We start from the raw sequence: 24,740 nt of genomic DNA on the forward strand, positions 1-24,740 counted from the left end.
GAGAAGAAAAACTTGACCCAGGGCCGCCCGAACTCCCTTAATCGCTGGGACTGACATGGCTAACTTATCCCTGAGATGTACCATGAAGTCTGCTATAATGGGCACGGACGCTTCTAAGGGCTCTATCTTCTTGTCCCTGCACCACTTAACGAACACCGTCCACTTAGACTGGTAGACGGCTGTGGATGATTTCCTCAGGTACAGCGACATCCTCCTAGCTGTCTTGCCGGAGTACCCTTGTTTCTTCAGGAGGCGCTGGATAACCTCCAAGCGTGAAGACGAAGGGCTTGTGGGTTTCCGTGAAACCGCTGAAAGTGTGGTTGTCTTAATAGGTCTGACCTGTCGGGAAGAGGCCTGGTAGGGAGAGTGGTGAGACTCTTTAGGTCTGCGAACCATTCTCTCTCCGGCCACCAAGGTGCTACAAAAGTCATCCTTAGGTTGGTTGCTGCCCTTACCCTGTTGAGGACTTGTCTTATTAGGGAGAAGGGGGGGGAAAAGCGTACACGTCTAGACCGTCCCACTTGTGCTGAAAGGCGTCTTCCATTGCTGCCTTCGGATCTGGGACAGGAGAACAGAATACGGGGAGTTGAGCGTTCAACCTTGTTGCAAACAGGTCCATTACCGGGGACCCCCACATCTGGATAATGTAGCTTGCCACTTGTGGGTGTAGGGACCATTCTGTCGCTACTACTTGCCCCGCCCTGCTGAGGCCGTCTGCTAGGACGTTCTTCTTCCCCGGAATGAACCTTGCCGTCAGGATGACGTCCTTCTGCTCCGCTCATTTCAGGATCTGAAGGGCCAGTTCGCACAACTCCTTTGATCTCAGTCCCCCCTCCTTCTTCACGTATGCCACCACAGTTGCATTGTCTGACATCAGGGCCACCGAGTTCCCTCTCATGTCCTCCTCGAAGTGGTTGCAGGCTTCTTGGACCGCTCTCATTTCCAGGACATTGATGTGTAGGGACTTCTCCCTTTCTGTCCACGTTCCCTTTGCTGTCTTTTCCCGCAGATAGGCTCCCCACCCTTCCTTCGATGCGTCCGTGAAGAGAAGGACCTCCGGAGGTTGGGAGGATAGTGGCATCCCTCTTAGGGTGTGTGACCGATCCTGCCACCACTCTAAGGCTTTCCTGGTCTCCTGCAGGAGTGGCACCACTATGTCCGGGAAACTTTTCTGGTTCCAATGTTCTTTTAAGTTCCATTGAACCACCCTTAGGTTCTGTCTCCCGTGAGGTACCAGCTTCTCCAAGGACACCAGGTGGCCTACCAACATCTGCCAATCCTTCGCTCTTCTGGGATGTCCAAGAAGGAAGGGCAGGAGCACTCGATCCAGGTTGTCCAGCCTGTCCGTAGATGGGAATGCCTTGATCTGTAACGAATCCAGGACTATTCCCAGGTACGTCATCCTGTTGGTTAGGGTTAACTGCGATTTCTCCAAGTTGACTGTGATGCCCAGGGTTTTGCACAATTGTAGAAGATCTTCGCCCTGCTGTTTCAAGTCTTCCTTTGAGGATGAAAGGAGTACCCAGTCGTCCAGGTATCTGATGAGTCAAATGCCCTGTTCATGGGCCCATACGGTGACCGTCGTAAAGACCCTCGTGAATACCTGGGGGGCTGTTGAAAGACCGAAGCACAGGGCCTTGAATTGTAACACCTGGGCACCCCACTTCACCCGGAGAAACTTCCTGCTCGATGGGTGAATAGGTACTGGAAGTAGGCGTCCTTGAGGTCTATAGAAATCATAAAGTCGCCCTCCCTCAAGGACGCCATAACCGTTTTTGGAGTGTCCATTTTGAAGGTTACTTTCCTGATAAATTTGTTGAGGGCTGCCAGGTCTATTACTGGTCTCCACCCTCCTGTTGCTTTTCCCACTAGGAACAGGCGGCTGTAGAACCCCGGCCACGGGAACTTCACTGCTTCTAAGGCTCCCTTCTGCAGAATCGTAGTGACCTCCACGTCCAGCGCTGCTCTCTTCGCCGGGTCCTTGGGAACCAACCAGTCCGCCTGTGTCGCTGGAATCAGAGGGGGTGGCTCTTCCAAGAAGGGAATCCTGTAGCCCTCTTTTAGTACCGTTACTGTTCACGGATCTGCTCCGTGGAGCTTCCATGCTTGCCATGTGAGTCTGAGGCATCCCCCTACCTGAGGCTTGGGCAGGGAAGGGGGGCCTCCCATCTTATCTCCTACGGGAGGAACGGCCTGCTCGGCCTGTTCTGGAGGAGGAGTACGAGCTCCTATACGTTGGAGGTGTAGAGGAGGATCCCCTTCGGAGGGGAATCGTAGAGGTAGGCCATTGTCCTGACGAGGGTTCCCGCCTTCCTTGACTGGCCTTCTGAAGACGGGGCGTCGCGCAGTCTGCGGCTTCAGGTAAGGAGCTCTCTCTTTTTAGCCAACTTCTCCACGAATCCCTCCGCTTTCTTCGTAGGAATAAGCTGCTCCCCCCAGACGGAGCAGTTCTTCAAGGCTTTCGCCTCCCTGATGGGAATCTTAATGGGAAGGTTCTTGACCAGGGCGTCTCTTCTCCGCAGTACCCAGTTTGCGGAGAGAGCTAAGGACTGAAAGGTCAGGAATTTAAGGGCACGGCTACCTGACCCCAGCAACTCGTTCAGAGCCTCTCGTTTGGCAGGCTCCATGGAGTCTGTTGGGATCTGGGTGCCCACTAGGGTGGTGGCCCACCAATCCAGCCAGGATGCCACATTCACTAGGTCCTTAGACATCTCCTCCATCATTGCTGACTCGGACTGGGAGAAGAAGGTGGATGCTGACGATGCCCTTTCGTCGGAGACGCCCTGGCACAGGATGTCTAGGGTTTCTTCGGTCTTGCAAGCACCGTTCGGCCTACCTTCCAAGGTGTAGTACTTTGTTTGGGACTTCAATCCCTGTAAGAGCTTTGCCGAGCTATAGCCCCTACAGGAGTCGCTATTGCGGGCTATGACTCTATCAATGTGCGTCCTTCCAATTCCCACGTTCCTGGCCTCGGGAAGGGAGAGAGAGGACTTTTTCTGGGCGGGGGCGGCTATGAACCTGTTCAGGCCTGAAGTCCAGGGTTCTTCCTCCTGTGGGGCGGGTTCTATCAGGTTGTTGTAACCCCTAATTAAGGAAAGGACTCTCCTGTACGCGGAGTCCTCCGTCGCCGACGTCTCGCCTTCCCCTTCCTCCGAACGATGGGGCGATGCGTGGTCACGGGCGCCTCCGTGATGACGGGACCCTCGGATCCCTTTATCTTTAGCGTCCTCCGCTTCTCTCTTCTTCGAGGCCTTTTTGGACGGGACGGGCTGCTCCGTGAGATAGTTCGACGGAGGTGTCCGTCCCCGTCTAGCTTCTCGATGGGGAGACCTGTCGAGGCTGCCCATCCTAGACGACGGCTCCCTCCGCTGGGCGGATTGAGTGTCTCCAGGACGGGACTTAGGCCTGCAAGACGCGGCCCTCCGCTCATCTGGTGACTCCCTGGCGCGGAACGTGGAGGCCCTTCTAGGAGGACTGTCTCCTGCCCGCTCAGGTGTCGATCTAGTGGACCTAGTGAGGTCCTTCAGGTTCTTGCTTGGGACGAAAACCCACGTCCCTTGCGGGGAGTCTGGTCTCCTGCTTTTGGTTGGAGGGGAACGGGGACTCTTCCTGTCCCGAGATCCTGTGGGAGACCGCGAAGGGGAGTTCCTCCGCACAGATCGATCTCTATTCCTCCTCTGGCGTCTCCGTCGTTCACCGCTTGAAAAAGCCGACGAGTCACGTCCCGACGAGTAAGACTTTCCCCCGTACCGAGACCTAGTACTTGACGGTGTTTTCTTGGGGCTACGCCGTACCCCTGACGAAGATGGTATTGGGAGACTCTCCTGTAGCGAAGTCTTCGTCGGTAACCACGCCGACGAGCGAGCCATGCAGGGGAAGGATTCGCTTAGTCCTTCCTCCATGTCCAGTGGGGACCTCAGCGGCGTCCTCGGTATGTCCCAAGCCAATGGATCCTCTTGCGGGGACTCCTCTCTGCCGACGGCGCCCTCCGTCGCTGATGCCCCTGAAACCTCTACCCAGGAATCTGGCGAAGAAAATGGGATATTATTAGACCACATGGGGTCCTCCGTCGAGACGCGGCCCCTATGTGAGAGAGCCGCATCCCTCGGACCCCCACTACCCTCACTTACAGGCGCCTGAACTGCCTTGGCAAATGAAGATTCCCTAACAAACTCACTCCTTTCGGAAAGAGGAGCCAACTGCTTGTCCTCCATAGACTTACCTCGTCCCCTACTCTGGGTAGGGGATGAAGGATGAACTCTACCTGACCCTTCTCCTGCCGAAGTTGCAGGGGAAGATAAGCTAGTCTTCCTAGGCGCCCTCTTCGACGCCTTTTTCTTTTTGGTGCCGAATTTCACCCACTGGACCTCACTCCAATCGGCACATTCGGTACACGTGTCCGACGACGAACAGGCTTTACCCCTACACGAGGTACACAGCGTATGCGGGTCCACATCAGGCTTGGACAGAAAAGCCCCACACAATTTAACAGCTCTAGGCCCAGGACAACGGCGAGCGTGCTCCATAGCACGACACAAAGACCGCTAGACACAAGAACGTCAAAAGGGAAAGCACTAAAACACTAGTAAAGCACAAGGGAGCGATAGCAAAAGAATGTAGGTAAGGCGCTAAACACTCGCTAAGGAATCCAGACCATGTGGGAAGCACGTGGTATCAAACACAAAGGGGGTCGCACTGAGAACTGAGGAGCGGCGTGTACACACGACGCGACGAGAAAACTTACTGGCTGGGTCAAGGGCAAAGCCACGCGGCCGACCTCGGGCATTGCCACAAGGTCACGTTCTCTCCCGCTAGCAGGTCACTATAGAGAATGGGAGTAGGGTAAACTACACAAAACTTTGGTCGTTTGAGAGGAGCTACCAGTAACTCCTAAGAAAGTGTTTCGAGGTAAGTCTCTGTGTCGGAACAATATCATGTTATATTAAACGCCCTGTCCTAACTTGAAAGGAAGGTACCAGGGACCAAACAATACCTTGCACAATTTTTTTTTCTTATATCACAATTACTCATTTGATGCATGTTTGGGATTGGTTATTTGGACAATCTTGTAGGCCTCCTTCCTCTCTCTGAAAATTAACTGCGAGACTAAAAAATTACCCATCTTTTACTCTGAACAACTTTGGATAGTTTTTACCTGTCTTCTCCTTTCAATGAACAAATTATAACTCTGCAAAACACATGGATGAGAAAGAAAAAACATTTAAAATTAACTATGTAATAACCCAACGGGTTGCTTATAAAGGTGTAATAATTTACAATATTTCTGATCTGTAACAGCAATTATCTTACCTAAAATTATAAACATTGAAAACCTAACTTAATATTTGTGCAAAAAATGAAAAAGGAAGGGTCATACTCTTTCACATTTTCCTGTGAGTGACTTGCGAGAAATGTGATGAAAGCACTATAAATTCTTCCTTTTCATTCCTAATAAAATTCATCTAGTTAAAATTTCATATCCTTCTACAGTAGTGCAGTTCATGACCTTCAGTATCCTTATGAAATTCATTCACATAGACTCCTCTATATTCATAACTTTTAATATAATACATATCTGACGATAACAAAAACACAACGAACAACATAATATTTAAAGCACTGTCAACACTCTACAGAGACGGAATTGTGGCAATTGGTATTTTGTAAGAGGTTTAGATGCTTCACAGCACGTTCACTGATGTTTAAGGCAGGATCTACAAGTCTTAAATCGTCTTTCTGGAGGAGGGAAAGTCCACTGATCCCAAGGTATGTGTGCAATCCATCAGGATGGGTATTAGGATACTTTGCCAAACCCCCAGTGATGGGATCTTGGGTGGATAGAACAAACTGCCTGAGGGATTCCAAGTCCAAAAACTCTATTCCACCAAGAAGCTGAAAATTAATAACAGAATTAGGACAACCTATTGTAAACTAGTTCACTATAAATCCTAATTTTTTTGTCAATGTTCAATTAAAAAAAGGTCTTTGCTACTTTACCATACATGCTTAACCACAATATATTTTACTAAGAAGTGTAATGAATGGCAATATTAAACTAATTTAGAATATATTTTTGCAGTAAGAGCAATACTAAAAGGTCTGTTTAAAGAAGAAAATATAAATTCTTAACATCTAAATACTAGTTGAGTAAAGAACAAATGCTTATATAGTAAAAAAAATCTTTTTTGTGGATAAGCTGTAGTATGGGTCCAAAAGACTTTCCTGTAAAGGCTAGTACAGGGTATCATATGCCATAGGATTTACTTAAGTAATATTGTCTTCGATGCCCTGGAGTTAGTGTATCAATGTGCATGTAAAAGGAAGACCCTCAGGTTTGGACTTCATTAAATCCATCGTAGTACCTACAATGCCAAATTTGTCTGCTAACTGACATGTCATCCACTGGGAACCATTACTGATGTAGTGATGACAATGTTTACCCAATCATTTGTTCATCTTTTCATTCCTAGTTGTAAAAGCACATCTTTGTTCATGCTCTCAACTGAAAAGTTTCTAGATTTTTCCGTGAACTTCCGAGTTAAGTACTGAATAGTTGATTAGTTTCAGACTAAATATTTACTTTATTTTAGAGTTAGACGATAATGTTTATACAGGCATTGCTATTCTGTCGATTACTTTGATTTGGTATTGAATGCTCTGTCTTGTATCACAGCTATTCTCTGGCTCTGATTTAGCATGGAATTGGTTGTGTTAGATATATTATTATTTTGTTTTATACATAATGAGTTTATTTCAATTTCATATGAATTATATAAAAAAAATTAATCTGGTAGTTTTTGGTAACATAAGACTGCTTAGAGTGTGGATTAGTTGTAATAATAATTTCTTTAAAAAGAAACAAAAATTTCAGTGATAAAGACATACCGTATAATCAGCTAGGTATACTGTACATATGCTTAGATCGTGATATGCAGTTATATACGGTACATGTATGTTACACAAATTTTCATTCTTTACCCATTTGTGCTTTGATGGCATTCCAGGGTTCCCCTTTAAAATCACCAAAAGCTCTGGCATTGACTGTAGAGGTGAAATCGATTTAGGAAATGAATGTGTATTATACCGTTAACTCTTCCCGGCAGATAAGTTAACTGGGAACTGGAGATCAGTCATGGTCCTCTCACTGCTGAAGAATTTTTTTTCCAAACTCCTTCCAACATAAATGGCCAGTACAGTACGTTGAGGTCTGCCGTCAAAAAGGAAAACTATTTGATTTTAGTGAACCTGAAGGTTACATATTTTCAAATATCCATTCATCAGTGCTTCATCCTATAGGGAGTAATGTACCAGTTCAAAGCCCTATGCTTTGGACTATCCACTGCCATTTCAGAGCCCTATGCTTCGAACTGTCCACTCCAAGATCAAAGCCCTATGCTTCAGACTGTCTAGTACCAGATCATGACCCTATGCTTTAGACTGTCCACTGTCAGATGAAATTCTCATGGTTCGAACTGTCCAGTACCAGATCAAAGCCCTATGCTTCGAACTCACCACTGCTACCCAAGTGTTAACACTAGTTTTCATTCTGGTCTCAGTTTGGGCCCTCTCAAATAGGATATGTCTTTTGAGGAATCGCAACAACAGGCAGATCCTGGCATTTTTCGGGAGGGCCCAATTTACTCTCTTTTGTCATGATCTGGGGGGGACATGATAAATTGGGTAAAGTAGTCTCACACCAAAGCAGCGCACGAAGTATTCGGGCATGCTGATAAAAATAGCAGCAGCGAGTTTCTTTCCAGACGCTCACATCATTAGGCTAAGAATGGTAGCGCTCTTGTTCCCGTTCAAGCTACAATCCCAACCGGTGATGATAATGTCTTCTGGGACATCTTCCTTATTGGAGAAACTCTTTCCACTCAAGCATATCCACCAGCTATTGCTTCAATAGTGTTTGAGGTGCCACTGGTTGGCAGCCAGCAATCTCCCTACCATTTTGTTCCAGTGGAGCAAGATGAATGGGGCCTCTTTCATGGTAGTTGAACGACAAAAACTTCACCGGGAGAGTTCTACTGAAATCCCCACCTCAGATGCTTCTATTCACAGTCATATCCAAAAAGGGGCGAGGCAAGTACCTAAGGAATTCAGCACTTCAGAAGAGTGGCTCCCAGAAGATTACCTATATGTCAACCTGCTAAAATGCATACAGCAATCCCTGCACTGCAAGTTTAGAGCCAACATTATTGTCTTTGCAGGTTAGCAAAGCAATTGCACATCTAAACAGTGGACAATGCTACAGAGCTGTCTGCAAGGTTTATTCCTGGCACCAGGTATGTTCTAGCACACACTCTCAGTCGCCAGATGCTGATTGTAAATTGAGAATGAACCTTTCTTTGTGATGGAAAGGACTCTTCCTATCTGGGGATAACAGATGGTCAACATGGTCGCCAAATGGCTACATGAAAATTTTCCAGTGTTCCGTTTTCCTTGTTTCAGAACCATGAGAAGGGTTCCAGGATACTAACAGACACTCTCAGTTGCCAGATATTGGTTGTAAATTGAGAAGGGACCTTCTTTGTGTGATGGAAAGGCCTCTTACTATTTGGGGATCACAGATGGTCAACATGTTTACCAAATGGCTGAATGTAAATTGTAAATGAGAAGGGTTCCGTGACACTAACACCCATACGATCACCAGTACTCCTACTCCTATTCCCATTGCAACCTGATTTGCTAGCTGATCATGCCGTGTCTCAGGATCACTCTGATGGCTCCTAGACGACCGCAAACAAATGGAATCCCAATCTGCTCACCCATTTAGTCGAGTCTCCGAGAAAACTGCACCTTCAATCTGTAAAATTGTTTGCACTTCATGGTTGGAGACTGTAGAGAATCTCTGAGTGAAAGGCTTCTTGCAAGAGATTACTCAGATCATGTCTGGGGACCTGTGAGGGCCTCTCAGAAGTCTTCTAAGGTAGTAGACCTCTTTTTTGTGATTGATGTCATAAAAGGAGTTCTTCTTTCATTGTTGCTTGTCTATTGTATATTGTGGAACACTTTGTTCCCGTTTTTGCCAAGGGAAGTGTCTGTCAGTCGCAGTGGGGATAGGCTACTACTCAGCTAAGAGCAAAGTCTTCCAACTGAGAAACTAGACCTATCACCCTCACAAAATTGCTTATTACCATGAACTTCAAGCAGTCACATCCATCCCGGGACCTCAGGCCCCGAAGTTGGATATTACCAGCGTTCTTAAGTCTTATGCGTAGCCCATACAAGGTTTTGAGACGAACTTCTCTAGATATTTTGGGCATAAAATTTTGGGTCAGACAACAATGTAGTAAACCCTGAGGAGGCCATCAGAGGGGACTTTGATCTCATCTGGAAGGCAACTTAAAGGTGCTTCCCCAGGGCTTGGCTCACTTACTGACAATCCTCCGATTTGGTTACCTTTGGGCCTTTTTTTATATACTTCTGCAGGCTACCATCCATCCTGGATTCAGCCCGCTTACATCTCTTGTGATATAAAAATGATCAACAATGGTTGAGAACTTGGACAGCTCCTTCTATGGCAGTTCTTTCCAGGAATCTGCTGGTTCTGAGACCTATGTTCCTCTTGTTTCCTTAACGTTCCAGCCAGAAAATCTTCCAGAGCCTAAGCCCTCAAGCATTCAGGTAAAAGGTTAGTAGTGGCCTCTTCTGGCTTTTATCTTCTGGATTCAGAAGTTTGTAGGAGTGGGTTCTGCTAAGGATGTGATGTAGAAGGGGTAACACCTGGCAACCTGGTATTATTATTACTAGCTAAGCTACAATCCTTGTTAGACAAGCAGGATGCTATAAGACTAAGGGCCCTACCAGGGAAAAATAACCCAGTGAGGAAAGGGAATAAGGAAATAAACTAGAAGTTATGAAAATTAGTATAAAATATTTCAAGAACAGTAACAATATTAAAAGAGATCTTTTATATACTCTATGAAATAAAAGAGACTTATGTCAGCCTGTTCTACATTTGCTGCAAGTTTGAACTTTTGAAGTTCCACAAATTCAACTGCCTGATTAGGAAGATCTTTCCACAATTTGGTCATAGCTGGAATATAACTTTTAAAATACTGTGTAGTATTGAGTCCTACACTGGAGAGGGTTTGTGTATTAAAATTAACTGCATGGTAATGTCAGGGATAATCTGAATGCAAAGGATGGTCAAAGTTATGAAACATCTTATGCAACATGCATGTCTTTCTAGCCACCACCCCCCCAACAAAAAATGGATGTCCATGTAAGCAAGAGCTGCCAGTATAAAGATATGCTCAACTATATCCAGGTCTCTGTGTAAGCATACATATGAGGTTTTCCAGAATTTTGCCAACATTATGTTTGAACCAAGACACCATGTATTGGCATCTTGTGATCTGGAAAGATGGAAGAGGAGGAGTTTCTCCATAGTGATCCTCTAAGCAATCCCATTTTTCCTCAATCCTTGGTGGATAGCGCCAAGGCAAATACTTTGACAACTAACACTTCTCTTATGGAGAAGTGGGGGAAGAGGAAGATATTTTACAAGGGGCAATACTGTAATAGTGATTAGTAGCAATAGCCAAGCCAGTCTGGGAAGAGACCAGCATACAAAAAACTCAACCACGGCTCATCCAGTCTGATATAAATTGCCTTCAAGGTGTTAAAAAGGCAGAAGCAACAACCACCTACTCAGGCAGAAGCCCCTAGTAATTTGTGATACTGCACTACAAGAAAAGGGCAAATGGTAGGAGCACATTAGGGAGCTCAAGGTTCTGACCCTTTTGCATAGGGAATGTCTTCAGCAATGAATGCCTTTAGGTCAAGGGTCACCTTTATCATTTTCAAGATCTATGAATCCCCTCATTGAAGATATAGTATAGTCTCTCATGGCTTGGGATGGTCGTAGAAACCTGAACCCTTCAACAACAAACAATTTTTCAGGTCAACACTGAAATTCTAATTCCTTTGTCAGCAAAATTTTGGAGAAGAGAGTCAAAGATTCCAGGACGACCTTTAATCTTTTTAATGTCCCGAAAAAGTAATTGACTAAGATAAGAGTGATTCTTGAACCCTCGTCTCAATAATCATCAGATTTGACTAAGATTAAAATGGCCAAGTATGCCAATTACTACACCAAGGGGCTTGGAACTGTGGTATAACTTTGAAAGAATGTTTACTGACACGTCCCTATCATTTATCATTTTCAGCCTTACCCAAGGTTTTCAGCTAAGAAGCAGCTTGTATAAGTTTAGAGTAATACTATTCATTCTCAATATATCTACAACAATTGATCAAACTATTGTGGCAGTTTCCACCGAGTTTGATTTTAAAGGTTTTGAAGTTTGTATTGGATTTTACAGGGGCAGTTATGGTCATAGCTACATTGTAGCTGATCAGTCCATAGTATTCACTCCTTCAGTGTCTGGAAATGAAGCTGCACCCTCTTTGGTCAACACATCTGTATAAAAGAGTAGGAATATCCTATATTCCCCCTTTCTGACCCAAAACCTTCAAGCCTGGATTTTCATTCCCGAATAAATGGAAGAGATTTCTTACTCTTGTACCAGATAAAAAAAAGAGAGTGCATCACTAGTCCTTGAGGATCACACAACAACCTAGCTCCCCCAAAAAAATAATTTTAAATATTTAACTTAGCCGGTGAATATATAATAGCTGCAACTCTGCGGCTCGACAGAAAACACACTAAAAAAACTCGCGAGCGATCGCTATGAAGGTTGCGGGTGTGCCCACCAGCGCCAACTGTCGGCCAGATACCACTCTTGTATGTAAACAAAACCTTCAATTCTTCTCTGTCGACGTTGACGACAAGACGTATTCATACTCACTGTAGAACCTGGAGTTTTCTCATCTTATTTGGTGAAGTACTTTATTTTGGTTTGAGCTTTCGCAGTGCAGGTGTTTTTCCTCAACATAAACTCTTGAACTCTTTATTGATTCGGATTATTTGTTGATGACTTAGGATTGTTTTTGGAATTTTCTTTGACTAATTCAAAATGGCTGACCCTTCTCAAGTACCTAGATTTCAAAAGTGTAATGCTAGGGACTGTAGTAGGCGTCTTCCAAAGGCTTCTCTCGACCCACATACTGTTTGTTCCAATTGTCGGGGTAAAACCTGTCAATTGGGAGATCGGTATGAGGAATGCGTGGGCCTTTCGGAATTCGATTGGCTCGAATACGATAAATATGCACGTAGACTAGAGAGAGATAGGGTAAGGAGAAGTTCATCTAGGTCCGTAGATTTTTCCTCTCCACATGCCCCTGAACCTAATCCTTCCCCTGTAGTGGTTGTTCCTAACCCCCCTTCTAGCACTCAGGAACCGTCTATGCAAGACATGTTACGTGCTATTCATGCCTTGGGGGAGAAAGTTGAAGCGTTAGCAAGTGACCGTAATCAACTCATGGCTGACGTGAAGGAACTTAAGTGCCATAGTGCCACGGCGGAAAGTGGGAAAGTGATTAGTGCGCAAAGTGTTGTGAACAGTGTTGCGACCGAGGGTTCGTCTGTTCATGCCTGTCGTTCACCTAGTCCGGGACCTCTTGCAAGCTCCCAAGCCCAGGGGAGAAGTAATGTCGTACGACTTATGGGTTCGAGAGGCCTTGATCAGCGAACAGACGTTCCCTCTATGGTATCAGGCGTTTCTCACCAAGATCGCCCCTACCATAAGACGAGAGAGCCCATTTTTACCTCGTCTTCCGAAGGCTTTTCACGCAAGAAACCGTGGAGCAAGGTTTCTAGGCCTCTTAAACGGAAGTCGGTCCCTTCAGGACAGGTCCAACGTCCTGGATGTAGTCATTGGGACAGTTCGGACCCGTTGCAGTCATCGGATGACTGCTCGCCGCCTAAGCAAGGCAAAGTTGTGCCGTCTCAGACGCTAACCCCGTCTGTTACCGCACCCATTCCCGTGGACCCTAAATGGGTTATACTGCAGGACATGCAGTCTAAGCTTGCGTCCCTTATGGAAGACTACAATGCCGATAAGGTTTCCGTTGAGCCTAGCCGGTTATCTCATCGAGATCCTGGCCTTCAGCCACCCAAGCGTTCTGTTGTGCGTCCTGTTGACGTTGGTGTAGCCATCTCACGTCAAACGGTTGGGGTAGTACCACACTCGATGCGGTCTCGTGTGGATTTTCAGCCGCATGTGGACGTTAGGCAACTCGCTGATGCGCCTGGTGACGTTCAGGACGTTCGCCAACCATCGGAGTTGACTTGTTTTGACGCTGTGCGTCAACTTCCGCAACCTAGAGTTGTTTTGACTGCACAACCCAGACGGTCTAAGCAGTCTCGGGTGGACGCTGTGCGTCCTCACGCACCTGTTGTTGTTGACAGTTCTCAGACTGTCAAACAGTCTCAGGACGCTGCGTCCTGGTCCGCCACTTATGCACCAGTGCGGGTGGACGCTGCGTGCCAAGCATTGCCAACCCCTTTGCTTGTTTCTCATCAGTTGTCAGATGAGGAACTTTTGGATGAGGACGTTGCTGACCCTCAGCCTGAGGATCATCCTTCAGATATTGATGAGCCTAGAGCAGTTCTGCCATCTATGGACTTTAAAAAAGTCATGCTCATTTTTAAAGAGTTGTTTCCTGAACACTTTGTCTCTGTGGCTCCTCGTTCGCCGCCGTCTGAGTTTGTTTTAGGCGTACCTGCTGACATGCCAGCCTTTACAAAACTCGTTCTCTCTCGCTCATCCAAGAGAGCTTTACGGCTGTTAGGCGATTGGTTGGAAACCAAGAGGAGTTTAGGGAAGACGGCCTTTGCCTTCCCCCCATCTAAACTCTCGTCTAGATCGAGCGTCTGGTATGCCACGGGAGAAGTTCTCGGCTTGGGAGTTCCTGCCTCTGCCCAGGGCGACTTCTCAAGTCTTGTAGACTCTCCCCGCCGCCTAGCCATGAGACGCTCGAAGATTAGTTGGTCATCCTCAGACCTTGACCATCTACTTAAAGGCATTTTTAGGGCGTTTGAAGTTTTCAACTTCCTTGACTGGTGTTTGGGAGCCTTGAGTAGGAAAATCTCATCGGCCGATAGAGATGTCTCCTTACTCATTATGTCCTGCATGGATAAGGCCATCCGCGATGGGTCCAATGAGCTCTCCTCCTCGTTTACTTCAGGAGTCCTAAAGAAACAAGAGTCTCTGTGCTCTTTTCTGTCAGCAGGAGTGACGCCCTGTCAACGATCTGAGCTACTCTTTGCCCCTTTGTCTAAGTTCTTGTTTCCTGAACTTTTGGTTAAGGACATAGCGTTGTCTCTAGTGCAGAAGGACACCCATGACTTGGTTGCATCCTCGGCTCGCAAAGGGACCCCTTCGTCTGCCTTTTCTGCTAGACCTAGGATAGACACTCCAGCGTCCAGGTTTATTCCGCCCTTTCGTGGCAGAGCCCCCAGCAGGGGAAGTACTCGTGCCGAAGGAAAGAGAGGAAAGAGGAAAGGAGCCAAGTCCTCGCGTGGCAGGGTCTGACTGCCCGCAGCTTCAGACAGCAGTAGGTGCCCGACTCAAGAACTTCTGGCAAGCCTGGGAGAAGAGAGGCGCAGATCAACAGTCTGTGAGGTTGCTCAGAGAGGGGTACAAAATCCCATTTGTACGCAAACCTCCTCTAGCGACTTCCCCCATCGATCTCTCTCTCAGGTACCGAGAGGAAGCAAAGAGACAAGCCCTGAAACTAGAAGTGTCTCTTTTGCTAGAGAAGGGAGAGGTGGTCAAAGTCTCGGACCTTCAATCACCGGGGTTTTACAACCGTCTCTTCCTAGTACCGAAGAAGACAGGAGGTTGGAGACCGGTGCTAGACGTCAGTGCTCTGAACGTCTTTGTCACAAAGACAAAGTTCACCATGGAGACCACGAAGTCAGTCTTAGCAGCGGTCAGAAAGGGAGACTGGATGGTCTCTCTCGACCTAAGAGACGCTTACTTCCACATCCCCATTCACTCAGATTCCCAACCTTTTCTGAGATTTGTGTTCGACAATGTGGTGTACCAGTTTCGGGCCCTGTGCTTTGGCCTAAGTCCTGCTCCTCTCGTGTTTACGAGGCTTATGAGGAATGTGGCAAAATTCCTCCATTTATCGGGTATCCGAGCCTCCCTTTATTTGGACGACTGGCTTCTCAGAGCCTCGTCCAGTCATCGCTGTCTGAAGGATCTCAATTGGACATTGGATCTGACCAAGGAATTGGGACTTCTGGTCAACATGGAAAAGTCACAGCTGATCCCATCCCAAACTATACTGAATTTAGGGATGGAGATTCGCAGTCCAGTTTTTCGGGCTTTTCCGTCTGCCCCCAGAATAGATCAAGCCCTGCTCGTAATCCAAAGGATGTTGAAGAGAGAACGTTGCTCAGTCAGGAATTGGATGAGTCTAGTAGGAACTCTATCATCCCTGGAGCAGTTTGTCTCGCTAGGAAGGCTACACCTCCGACCTCTACAATTCCATCTAGCTTTTCACTGGAAAAAGGACAAGTCGCTAGAGGCGGTCTCGATCCCGATTTCCGAAACAGTAAAGGCTTGCCTGAATTGGTGGAAAGACAATATCAGTCTACGAGAGGGACTTCCTCTAGCAGTTCAGAAACCAAACCACGTTCTATTCTCAGACGCAACGGATTTGGGTTGGGGTGCGACACTGGACGGTCGGGAATGCTCAGGTCTGTGGACCTCAAGTCAGAGGAGCATGCACATCAACGGCAAGGAGCTTTTGGCAGTTCACCTGGCCTTGATGAGCTTCGAGAGTCTCCTTCGAGACAAAGTGGTGGAGATCAACTCGGACAACACCACAGCCTTGGCGTACATTTCCAAACAAGGAGGCACCCACTCCCTGACACTGTACGAGATCGCAAGGGACCTGCTCATCTGGTCAAGAGATCGAGGCATCTCCCTGGTAACGAGGTTTATCCATGGCGACTTGAACGTTCTAGCAGATTGCCTCAGTCGGAGAGGTCAGGTAATTCCTACCGAATGGACCCTCCACAAGGATGTGTGCAAGAGGCTTTGGGCGACTTGGGGTCAACCCACCATAGACCTCTTTGCAACCTCGATGACCAAGAGGCTTCCAATCTATTGCTCTCCAGTCCCAGACCCAGCAGCAATACATATAGATGCCTTTCTCCTAGATTGGTCTCACCTAGACCTATACGCATTCCCACCATTCAAGATTGTCAACAAGGTACTGCAGAAATTCGCCTCTCACGAAGGGACAAGGTTGACGTTAGTTGCTCCCCTCTGGCCCGCGAGAGAATGGTTCACCGAGGTACTTCGATGGCTGGTACACTTTCCAAGAAGTCTTCCTCTAAGAGTAGACCTATTACGTCAGCCCCACGTAAAGAAGGTACACCAAAGCCTCCACGCTCTTCGTCTGACTGCCTTCAGACTATCGAAAGACTCTCTAGAGCTAGAGGCTTTTCGAAGGAGGCAGCCAGTGCGATTGCAAGAGCGAGGAGAGCTTCTACCATTAGAGTTTACCAATCGAAGTGGGAAATCTTCCGAGACTGGTGCAAGTCAGTATCTGTATCCTCGTCCAGTACCTCTGTAGCCCAAATCGCTGATTTTCTCTTATACCTGAGAAGAGTTCGCTCCCTTTCAGCTCCCACGATCAAGGGCTACAGGAGCATGTTGGCTTCGGTCTTCCGGCATAGAGGCTTAGATCTTTCCAACAATAAAGATCTACAAGATCTCCTTAAGTCTTTTGAGACCTCTAAGGAACGTCGTTTGGCTACACCTGGATGGAACTTAGACGTGGTCCTAAGATTCCTCATGTCAGACAGGTTTGAGCCTTTAAATTCAGCCTCCCTGAAGGATCTCACTCTTAAGACTCTTTTCCTGGTGTGCTTGGCCTCGGCTAAAAGAGTCAGTGAGCTTCATGCCTTCAGCAAGAACATCGGTTTTTCGACAGAAAAAGCCACTTGTTCTCTTCAACTTGGTTTCCTGGCCAAGAATGAACTGCCTTCTCGTCCTTGGCCTAAATCTTTTGATATTCCTAGCTTATCAGAGATCGTAGGCAACGAACTAGAGAGAGTATTATGCCCCGTTAGAGCTCTTAAGTTCTATTTAGCTCGTACTAAGCCTTTACGAGGTAAATCTGAAGCGTTATGGTGTTCGGTTAAGAAACCATCCTTACCTATGTCAAAGAATGCTTTGTCATATTTTATCAGATTTTTAATACGAGAAGCTCATTCCCACTTGAGTGAGGAAGACCGATCTTTGCTTAAGGTTAAGACGCACGAGATTAGAGCTATAGCAACTTCCGTGGCCTTCAAGCAAAATAGATCTCTGCAAAGTATCATGGACGCGACCTTTTGGAGAAGCAAGTCAGTGTTCGCGTCATTTTACTTGAAAGATGTCCAGACTCTTTACGAGGACTGCTACACACTGGGTCCATTCGTAGCAGTGAGTGCAGTAGTGGGTGAGGGTTCTACCACTACACTTCCCTAATTCCATATCCTTTTAATCTGTCTCTTGAAATGTTTTTAATATTGTTTTTATGGGTTGTTCGGAAGGCTAAGAAGCCTTTCGCATCCTGGTTGATTTGGCGGGTGGTCAAAGTCATTTCTTGAGAGCGCCCAGATTAGGGGTTTGATGAGGTCCTGTTGTATGGGTTGCAGCCCTTGATACTTCAGCTCCTGGGAGTCTGTCAGCATCCTAAGAGGATCGCTGGGCTCCGTGAGGAAGACAGACTTACAAGGCAGAGTAATCGTCTAAGTCAACTTCCTTACCAGGTACCTATTTATTTTGGTTTTGTTATATTGATAACTGTCAAAATGAAAAAACTCATAGCTTATACGCTGTAAACATAATTAACTCTGGTCTCTACCCACCTCCTTGGGTGTGAATCAGCTATTATATATTCACCGGCTAAGTTAAATACTTAAAAATATTTTAATTATAAAATAAATTTTTGAATATACTGTACTAACCCGGTGAATATATAAATTAAATGACCCTCCCTTCCTCCCCAATAGAGACGCAGCGGGACGAGAAGAATTGAAGGTTTTGTTTACATACAAGAGTGGTATCTGGCCGACAGTTGGCGCTGGTGGGCACACCCGCAACCTTCATAGCGATCGCTCGCGAGTTTTTTGAGTGTGTTTTCTGTCGAGCCGCAGAGTTGCAGCTATTATATATTCACCGGGTAAGTATATTCAAAAATTTATTTTATAATTAAAATATCATTTTTTGGAACTTCTGTGTGGGGCTCAAAATCCTCCTGCCTCCCTAGACTCATGAATGGAAGTGGGACATAATTGAGACGTACTCCTGGACTAAAATAATGGTTGCTGGACATGAACAAACACCAAGATAAGCATTGTCTTCATCATTACTTATGTCCTTCAGAGGGTGACATCTCTCTTATACACAAGGAGCTGGTGCCTTGTATGTTGATATGATGGTGCTATGGCATAGAAAACCATATTTCTTTGGTGTATGACTTTGGGACCCCACAGCACCTCTCTAAATAATAAATTCTTCCTTTATCTAAAACCTTCATTCATCTACTTTTAACACAAAAAACAACAATGTCACATCAGTTTCATAATAAAAACAAATACATAAATACCAAGCTTATTATTATTATTATTATTGTTATTACTTGCTAGGCTACAACCCTAGTTGCAAAGGCAGAATGCTATAAGCCCAGGGGCCCCAACAGGGAAAATAGCCCAGTGAGGAAATGAAACAAAATAAAATATTTTAAGAAGAGAAATAACATTAAAATAAACATTTCCCATAAAAACTATAAAAACTTTTACAAAACAAGAAGAAAAGAAATCAGATAGAATAGTGTGTCCGAGTGTACCCTCAAGCAAGAGAACTCTAACCCAAGACACTGGAAGACCATGGTACAGAGGCTATGGCACTACCCAAGATTAGTGAACAATGGTTTGATTTTGGAGTGTCCTTCTCCTAGAAGAGCTGCTTACCATAGCTAAAGAGTCTCTTCTACCCTTACCAAGAGGAAAGTAGCTACTGAACAATTACAGCTCAGTAGTTAACCCCTTGAGTGAAGAATTGTTTAATAATCTCAGTGTTGTCAGGTGTATGAGGACAGTGGAGAATATGTAAAGAATAGGCCAGACTATTCGGCGTATGTGTAGGCAAAGAGAAAGAACCGTAACCAGAGAGAGGAATCCAATGTAGTACTGTCTAGCCAATCAAAGGACCCCATAACTCTCTGGCGGTAGTAAGACATTACATTTATGGTTTACCCCCAATGCACGCCTGACTGTGCTATATAATGGAAATTTATCAATTGACAAATCAATTATTACCCTACAAAAGTGCTAATTTTAAAAACACAATTAAAAATTTACCTTTAAAGATGCACCTATCCAAAATGTGTAGCATGTATCTGATCTTTTATTGGGACGACCTTGTAACCCTCCTTCCTCACTTTGACGATTAACTAACCAGCGAATTATTCTCTGTCTCTGTAAATAAAGTTAAAAGATTTAACAATTTATTGTAATGTAAATGAAAAAGATTCATTATAATGCAATTTTAAAGCAAGACGTATATCTTGCGTCAAAAGCAAAACCTACCTAACAAAGAATCGTTATTCAGGATTTCACTCACCTGATCGAGTGATTTCCCATCAAAGAGAAAAGATTAGAGTATAAAATGTAGAATAAAAAGCATAAAAAGAATAGTCAACCAAGGATTGGGTCACAATGGATATTGGAAATTAAGTCAAATGTAAGTGAAAAGTTGAAAATTTCAACACAAAACCTTGAAAAATTTGGTATCTACTATATACATGGCAAGCATATGGACCAATGAACTTTTATGTTAAAACACTGATGTTAAGAATAGAGCTGGAAATAAAGTATACAAGATACATGCATCATATGAAATATTATTATGTATTTGCCAAAATACCCTTCAATAAATGGAAAAGATGAGCATACATTGGCAAAAAAAAAATCACAATTTTTTTTTATTAAATTAACTATTCTGTACAAAATGAGTCCTTTATTAGGAGTATGATTTCAGCAAAGCTGGAGCGACCACTAATATTTAATGTGGTAGCCTTTCAGCTAGATACTCACTTTTAACCTTGGGCCTAGAACTTCAGGGGCGGTTGCGGCAGGAAGTGAAACTAAAAGGAATCAGATTTGTTCCTACATGAATACAAACCATTATCCTTTAATAGAAGACTCATCCTCAAGAGGAAGAAGTCCCCATGAACCAAAATCAGGGTGGTTTAACTTTTGTGGGAAATATCAGAGCACCCGGTCCAGTATACGAGTAAGATTGATGACTCCTGCTAACCTACTCATGGTCGATCATTTGAAGATAACATGGGCAATAGATTAGGCCCATAACAAGCGTAAATGGTGATTGGTCATAGAACCTACCTTCTTGTATAGGATATATGTTATCCAAATGTTTTGTAGACTCGCAAGGACTGGGAGACACAGGAGTGCTACATGCACATCTCTTCTGGGGACTACACCCCTAGAGCACTTGACTTCATGGGTGTGATCCCTACTCTTTTTGGGATGCCTTTGCAAACTGAAGCATCTCTCTAATGCAACTTCCCTGGTGAAGTTTTTGTCATTTAGCCACCAAGGAAAGATCGTCCTATACCTCTTGCTTCAATGGAACAAGACGGGAAAGGAGATCACTGTCTATAATCCAGTGATGCCTCAGACACCACTGAAACTACTGTATCAATAGTGGAGATACCTAGACACACTTGTGAAAGAAGTTTCTCTACGAAAAGATGTCCCAGAAGGAGTAGTGTCTTCTGGGACATCGTTTCTACGAGCTGGCAGTTCGCTAGAACGGGAATGGCGGTGCCATCTCTTATAATACTGATGCAAATGTCTAATGGAAAAACTCTCACGGCTGCTGTATCTACCAGCATTTTTAGGTACTTCCTATTGTGCTTGGGCACGAGACTTAAGTTTTCTCAATCTATTTCGATCCCTAGTTTGAAACAAATGAGAGTAATCGGTCTCGAACCTGAAGCAACTACCTACTGGAAGAGGCCAATATCAGCCAGTCGTCAAGATACCTCAAAAATAGTATTCAAATTAAGAGGATCCAACCTCTGACCAAAGTACTAAACATACACATGAACACTTCTGGAGTAGTGAACAGTCTGAAATATGCATCTTTGAACTGGTACACTACTCCCTCGATAATGAAGCGGAGGTATTTTCTGAAGGACTGATGAACAGGTATTTAAAAATATAGGTCTTTTAAAACCACTAAAAGCAAAAAATTTTCCTCTTTGATAGCAGACAGCATAGTACAGTGATACCTCTCGATACGAAAGTTTCTGCTTACGAAAAATTCAGGGTACGAAAAGCGATACGAAGATTTTTATGCCCCAGTCTACAAAAAAATTTTCAGAATACGAAAAGCTTACGAGATCCCAACTCGTCGCTGAGAGTAATTTTAAAAAGCGCGCGCCGCCAGACTTTGAACTTGGGTAAACTCACTTACAGCCACCCGCTCACCCATTGGTTTTCTCCTTACTCAGATGCTAGCTGCCGCCATAAGATCCTGCTTTCCTATTGGTCGGCAACTATCCCACCTTGCTTACGCATGGGCGTTCATCTCTCTCTCTTTCTTTTCGTTCCGAATGTGGTATCGTTAACATTGACTTCGTGTGCTTTCGCTTGTTTGACGTAGTGTTAAATACATTTGTACGCCACGTGTTATCGTTATTAAATATTCTTTACAGTGTACTGTATTGTATTAGTGTTTACTACATAGTATATAACGTACGTAGTGTATTATTGAGCTTAATACTGTAGCCATGGGTCCCAAGAATGTTGCCGAAGGAAAGAAGAAGACGAAGCTCTCGATGGAGACGAAACTCGAAATCGTGAAAAAGTACGAGTCTGGCATGCGTTTAAGTGTGATCGCCAAGGAGTATGGCCGGAATCCGTCTACGATAGGCACCATCCTGAAGCAGAAGGCGGCCATCAAAGCAGCGACACCTTCTAAGGGCATCACTATTTTCTCCAACAAGAGAACCCACGTGCATGACGAGATGGAGAAGCTACTTGTGTAGATCAAAGACAAAGAGATCTCAGGAGACACCATCACTGAGACTACAATTTGCCAGAAGGCCTCCGCCATTTTCGGTGATCTCGTGCGTTCTCAGGCCAAAGAAGGGGCAGGAGAAGGAACATCCCAGCAGGAACCCACAGAGTTCAAGGCTTCTCGGGGGTGGTTCGAGAAATTCAAGAGAAGGACTGGTATTCATTCAGTGGTACGGCAAGGGGAGGCAGCCAGCTCGGACACGAAGGCCGCCGAAGCCTTTGTTAAAACGTTTGACGAGTTGACTCTGCAGGAAGGCTACAGTTCGCAGCAAGTTTTCAATTGCGACGAAACTGGGTTTTTCTGGAAGAAAATGCCTCGTCGGACGTTCATCACGGCGGAGGAGAAGAGGCTACCTGGACATAAGCCTATGAAAGACAGGCTTACCCTTGCTTTTTGTGCAAACGCCAGTGAGGACTGCAAGATAAAGCCCCTGCTGGTGTACCATTCTGAAAATCCCTGACTCTTCAAAGCCCACAAAGTCATCAAGGAGAACCTTCCCGTGATGTGGAGGGCGAATGCTAAAGCCTGGGTAACGAGGCAACTTCTTATTGATAGGGTGAATGTCTGCTTCGGTCCGACTGTCCGAAAATATTTGGAAGAAAAGCGGCTCCCTATGAAATGTCTGCTGGTGTTGGACAATGCTCCAGCTCACCCTCCTGGCCTTGAGGAATATCTTCTGGCTGAGTATTCCTTCATAAAGGTCCTGTATCTACCACCTAACACCACACCTCTCCTCCAGCCCATGGACCAGCAAGTTATTTCTAATTCAAAAAATTGTACACGAAGCATCTCTTCCAGGGATGTTTCCAAGTGACAGAAAGTACAAACCTCACTCTGCGTGAATTCTGGAAAGATCATTTTAATATTGTGATATGCCTCAAACTCATAGATCTCGCTTGGCAGGAAGTTTCGAGGCGTACCCTGAACTCATCTTGGAGGAAGCTGTGGCCTGATGTTGTCTCTACACGAGACTTCAAGGGGTTCGGGAAGCCTGGAGGCGAAGCCGAGATCGTTGACGATCCTGAACCCATTCAGCAGTCTGAGGTGGCTGACATCGTACATCTTGGTACGTCCATGGGGCTGGAAGTTAGCGCCGAGGATATAGATGAACTTAACGAGGAGCATCCCGAGGAGTTGACGACGGACGACCTGAAAGAGTGGGAGACGATGCAAATGAGTGTTGCTCAAGAGCAGTTCTCTAGCGGTGATGAGGAGGATGTTACACCTTTGAAAACGTCAGACATTAAGGAAATTCTCGCCTGTTTCCATAAAATGGCAGACTACGTCGAAAAGGAACATCCAGAAAAAGTTTATACCAACCGTGCGCTTCAACACTGCAATGACGTTTGCCTAACGCATTTTAGAAATGTGTTGAAAAGTAGGCAGAAACAAGCTTCCATGGATAGTTTCTTATTAAAGAGGCCAGCAGTATTAGTAGGCCAAGACGAAGGTGAAAGTGATTGATTGATTGATTTAAAGTTTTCAGGCACCCTGACATCTAAGGTCATTGACGCCGGAGGTGAAAGTGAAGAAAAGAAACAGAAAAGAGGAAGTGATGAGGAAGTAGAAGGTGAAAGTAAAGAAAAGAAACAGAAAAAAGAAAGTAATGAAGTAAAAGAAATTTAGAAAATGTGAAAAACGTAAAGTTATAAAAAAGCAAAAAAAAGAAATTCAATTTTAAGTTTTATGTTACCGTTAAGTGTTAAATAATTTTTTCTTTCATTTTATAGTTTTCCATGCGTAATGTTAAGTGTTAATTATTTCTGCCATTTTTTTATTTCGTAAAGTTTAAGTGTTAATGTGTTAAGTGTGTAAATTATTGTAGTACGTAGTCTAGTCACTTGTTACGTTTTCTGCCTTATGACATCCTCCTCTGCCGCGACTTCGCTATCGGACATCATCTCAATCAAAAGGTAAGTTTCAACTTTTTTGTTAATTAACTGTACCTTTTTTTTCAGGGCATCAACCCTTAATTTAGGTGTACAGGTAACAATACACCTTCACTGATCCAAATGCTTTACATACAGTACCGTAACTTTTATACAGTAGTAAAGAAAACGGACCGTTTTCTTAGGGCTTGGAGGGGATAACTAGGCTATAACTACATTATTGAATTATCTCATGGTGGTTTCTGAAATGGATTAGGCTGTTTTTAACGGTTGGGTTAATTATTGAATGATAGAAATGGCTGCATTGCATGTTTATTACTACAGTTTAGCGTGATTATGAAAGAAAAGGTGTCTTTTCGTAAGGCTTGGAACGGATTAGGCTATTTACATGTAAAACGCGACTCAGGATACGAAAAAATCAGCATACGAAACAGTATCCTAAACGGATTACTTTCGTATGCTGAGGCATCACTGTACTTGCTATCTCCATACTGAACAGTTTCAAAAAAACAAACTTATTCAGCAGTAAGTCAATGACTAATTTCCAGTTTCCAATCAACTTCTCCACTAATATGAGTTAGCTGTAGGAACCCAGAGAACTGTCTTGAATGACTTTGAGCATAATCTTCATCTCCATTACTTCATGAACCTCTGTTGCTAAGGCCAGAATTTTGGCAAATTTGGAGGGTAACTCCAGAATGCCATTGTAGTGCAAGTGATGGGAGACAAAGAGCTATGAAGGGCACCCTCAACAGACTTCTACCACCTACTGCTCTGCTCTACGTGGCTCAATGGCATGACAGCCATCCCTCACTCTCATGTGGAA

General features: G+C 44.9%; 1 protein-coding gene across 1 annotated transcript in view; it reads right to left on the bottom strand.

Moving 5' to 3' along the window:
- Positions 1–5,220: 5,220 nt before the first annotated feature.
- LOC137629484 (geranylgeranyl transferase type-1 subunit beta-like) overlaps positions 5,221–24,740 on the bottom strand; it is a 58,633-nt gene continuing 39,113 nt past the window's right edge. Inside the window, exons 6-7 of the mRNA XM_068360818.1 lie at positions 19,280–19,396; positions 5,221–5,892 (exon numbers count right to left, since the gene is read on the bottom strand). Of these exons, the coding sequence (XP_068216919.1) occupies positions 5,623–5,892; positions 19,280–19,396 (387 nt within the window). The 3' untranslated portion in view covers positions 5,221–5,622. The remainder of the gene's footprint in view (positions 5,893–19,279; positions 19,397–24,740) is intronic.

Source organism: Palaemon carinicauda, chromosome 37 (genome assembly GCF_036898095.1).
Source record: "Palaemon carinicauda isolate YSFRI2023 chromosome 37, ASM3689809v2, whole genome shotgun sequence".
NCBI classification, from domain to species: domain Eukaryota; kingdom Metazoa; phylum Arthropoda; class Malacostraca; order Decapoda; family Palaemonidae; genus Palaemon; species Palaemon carinicauda.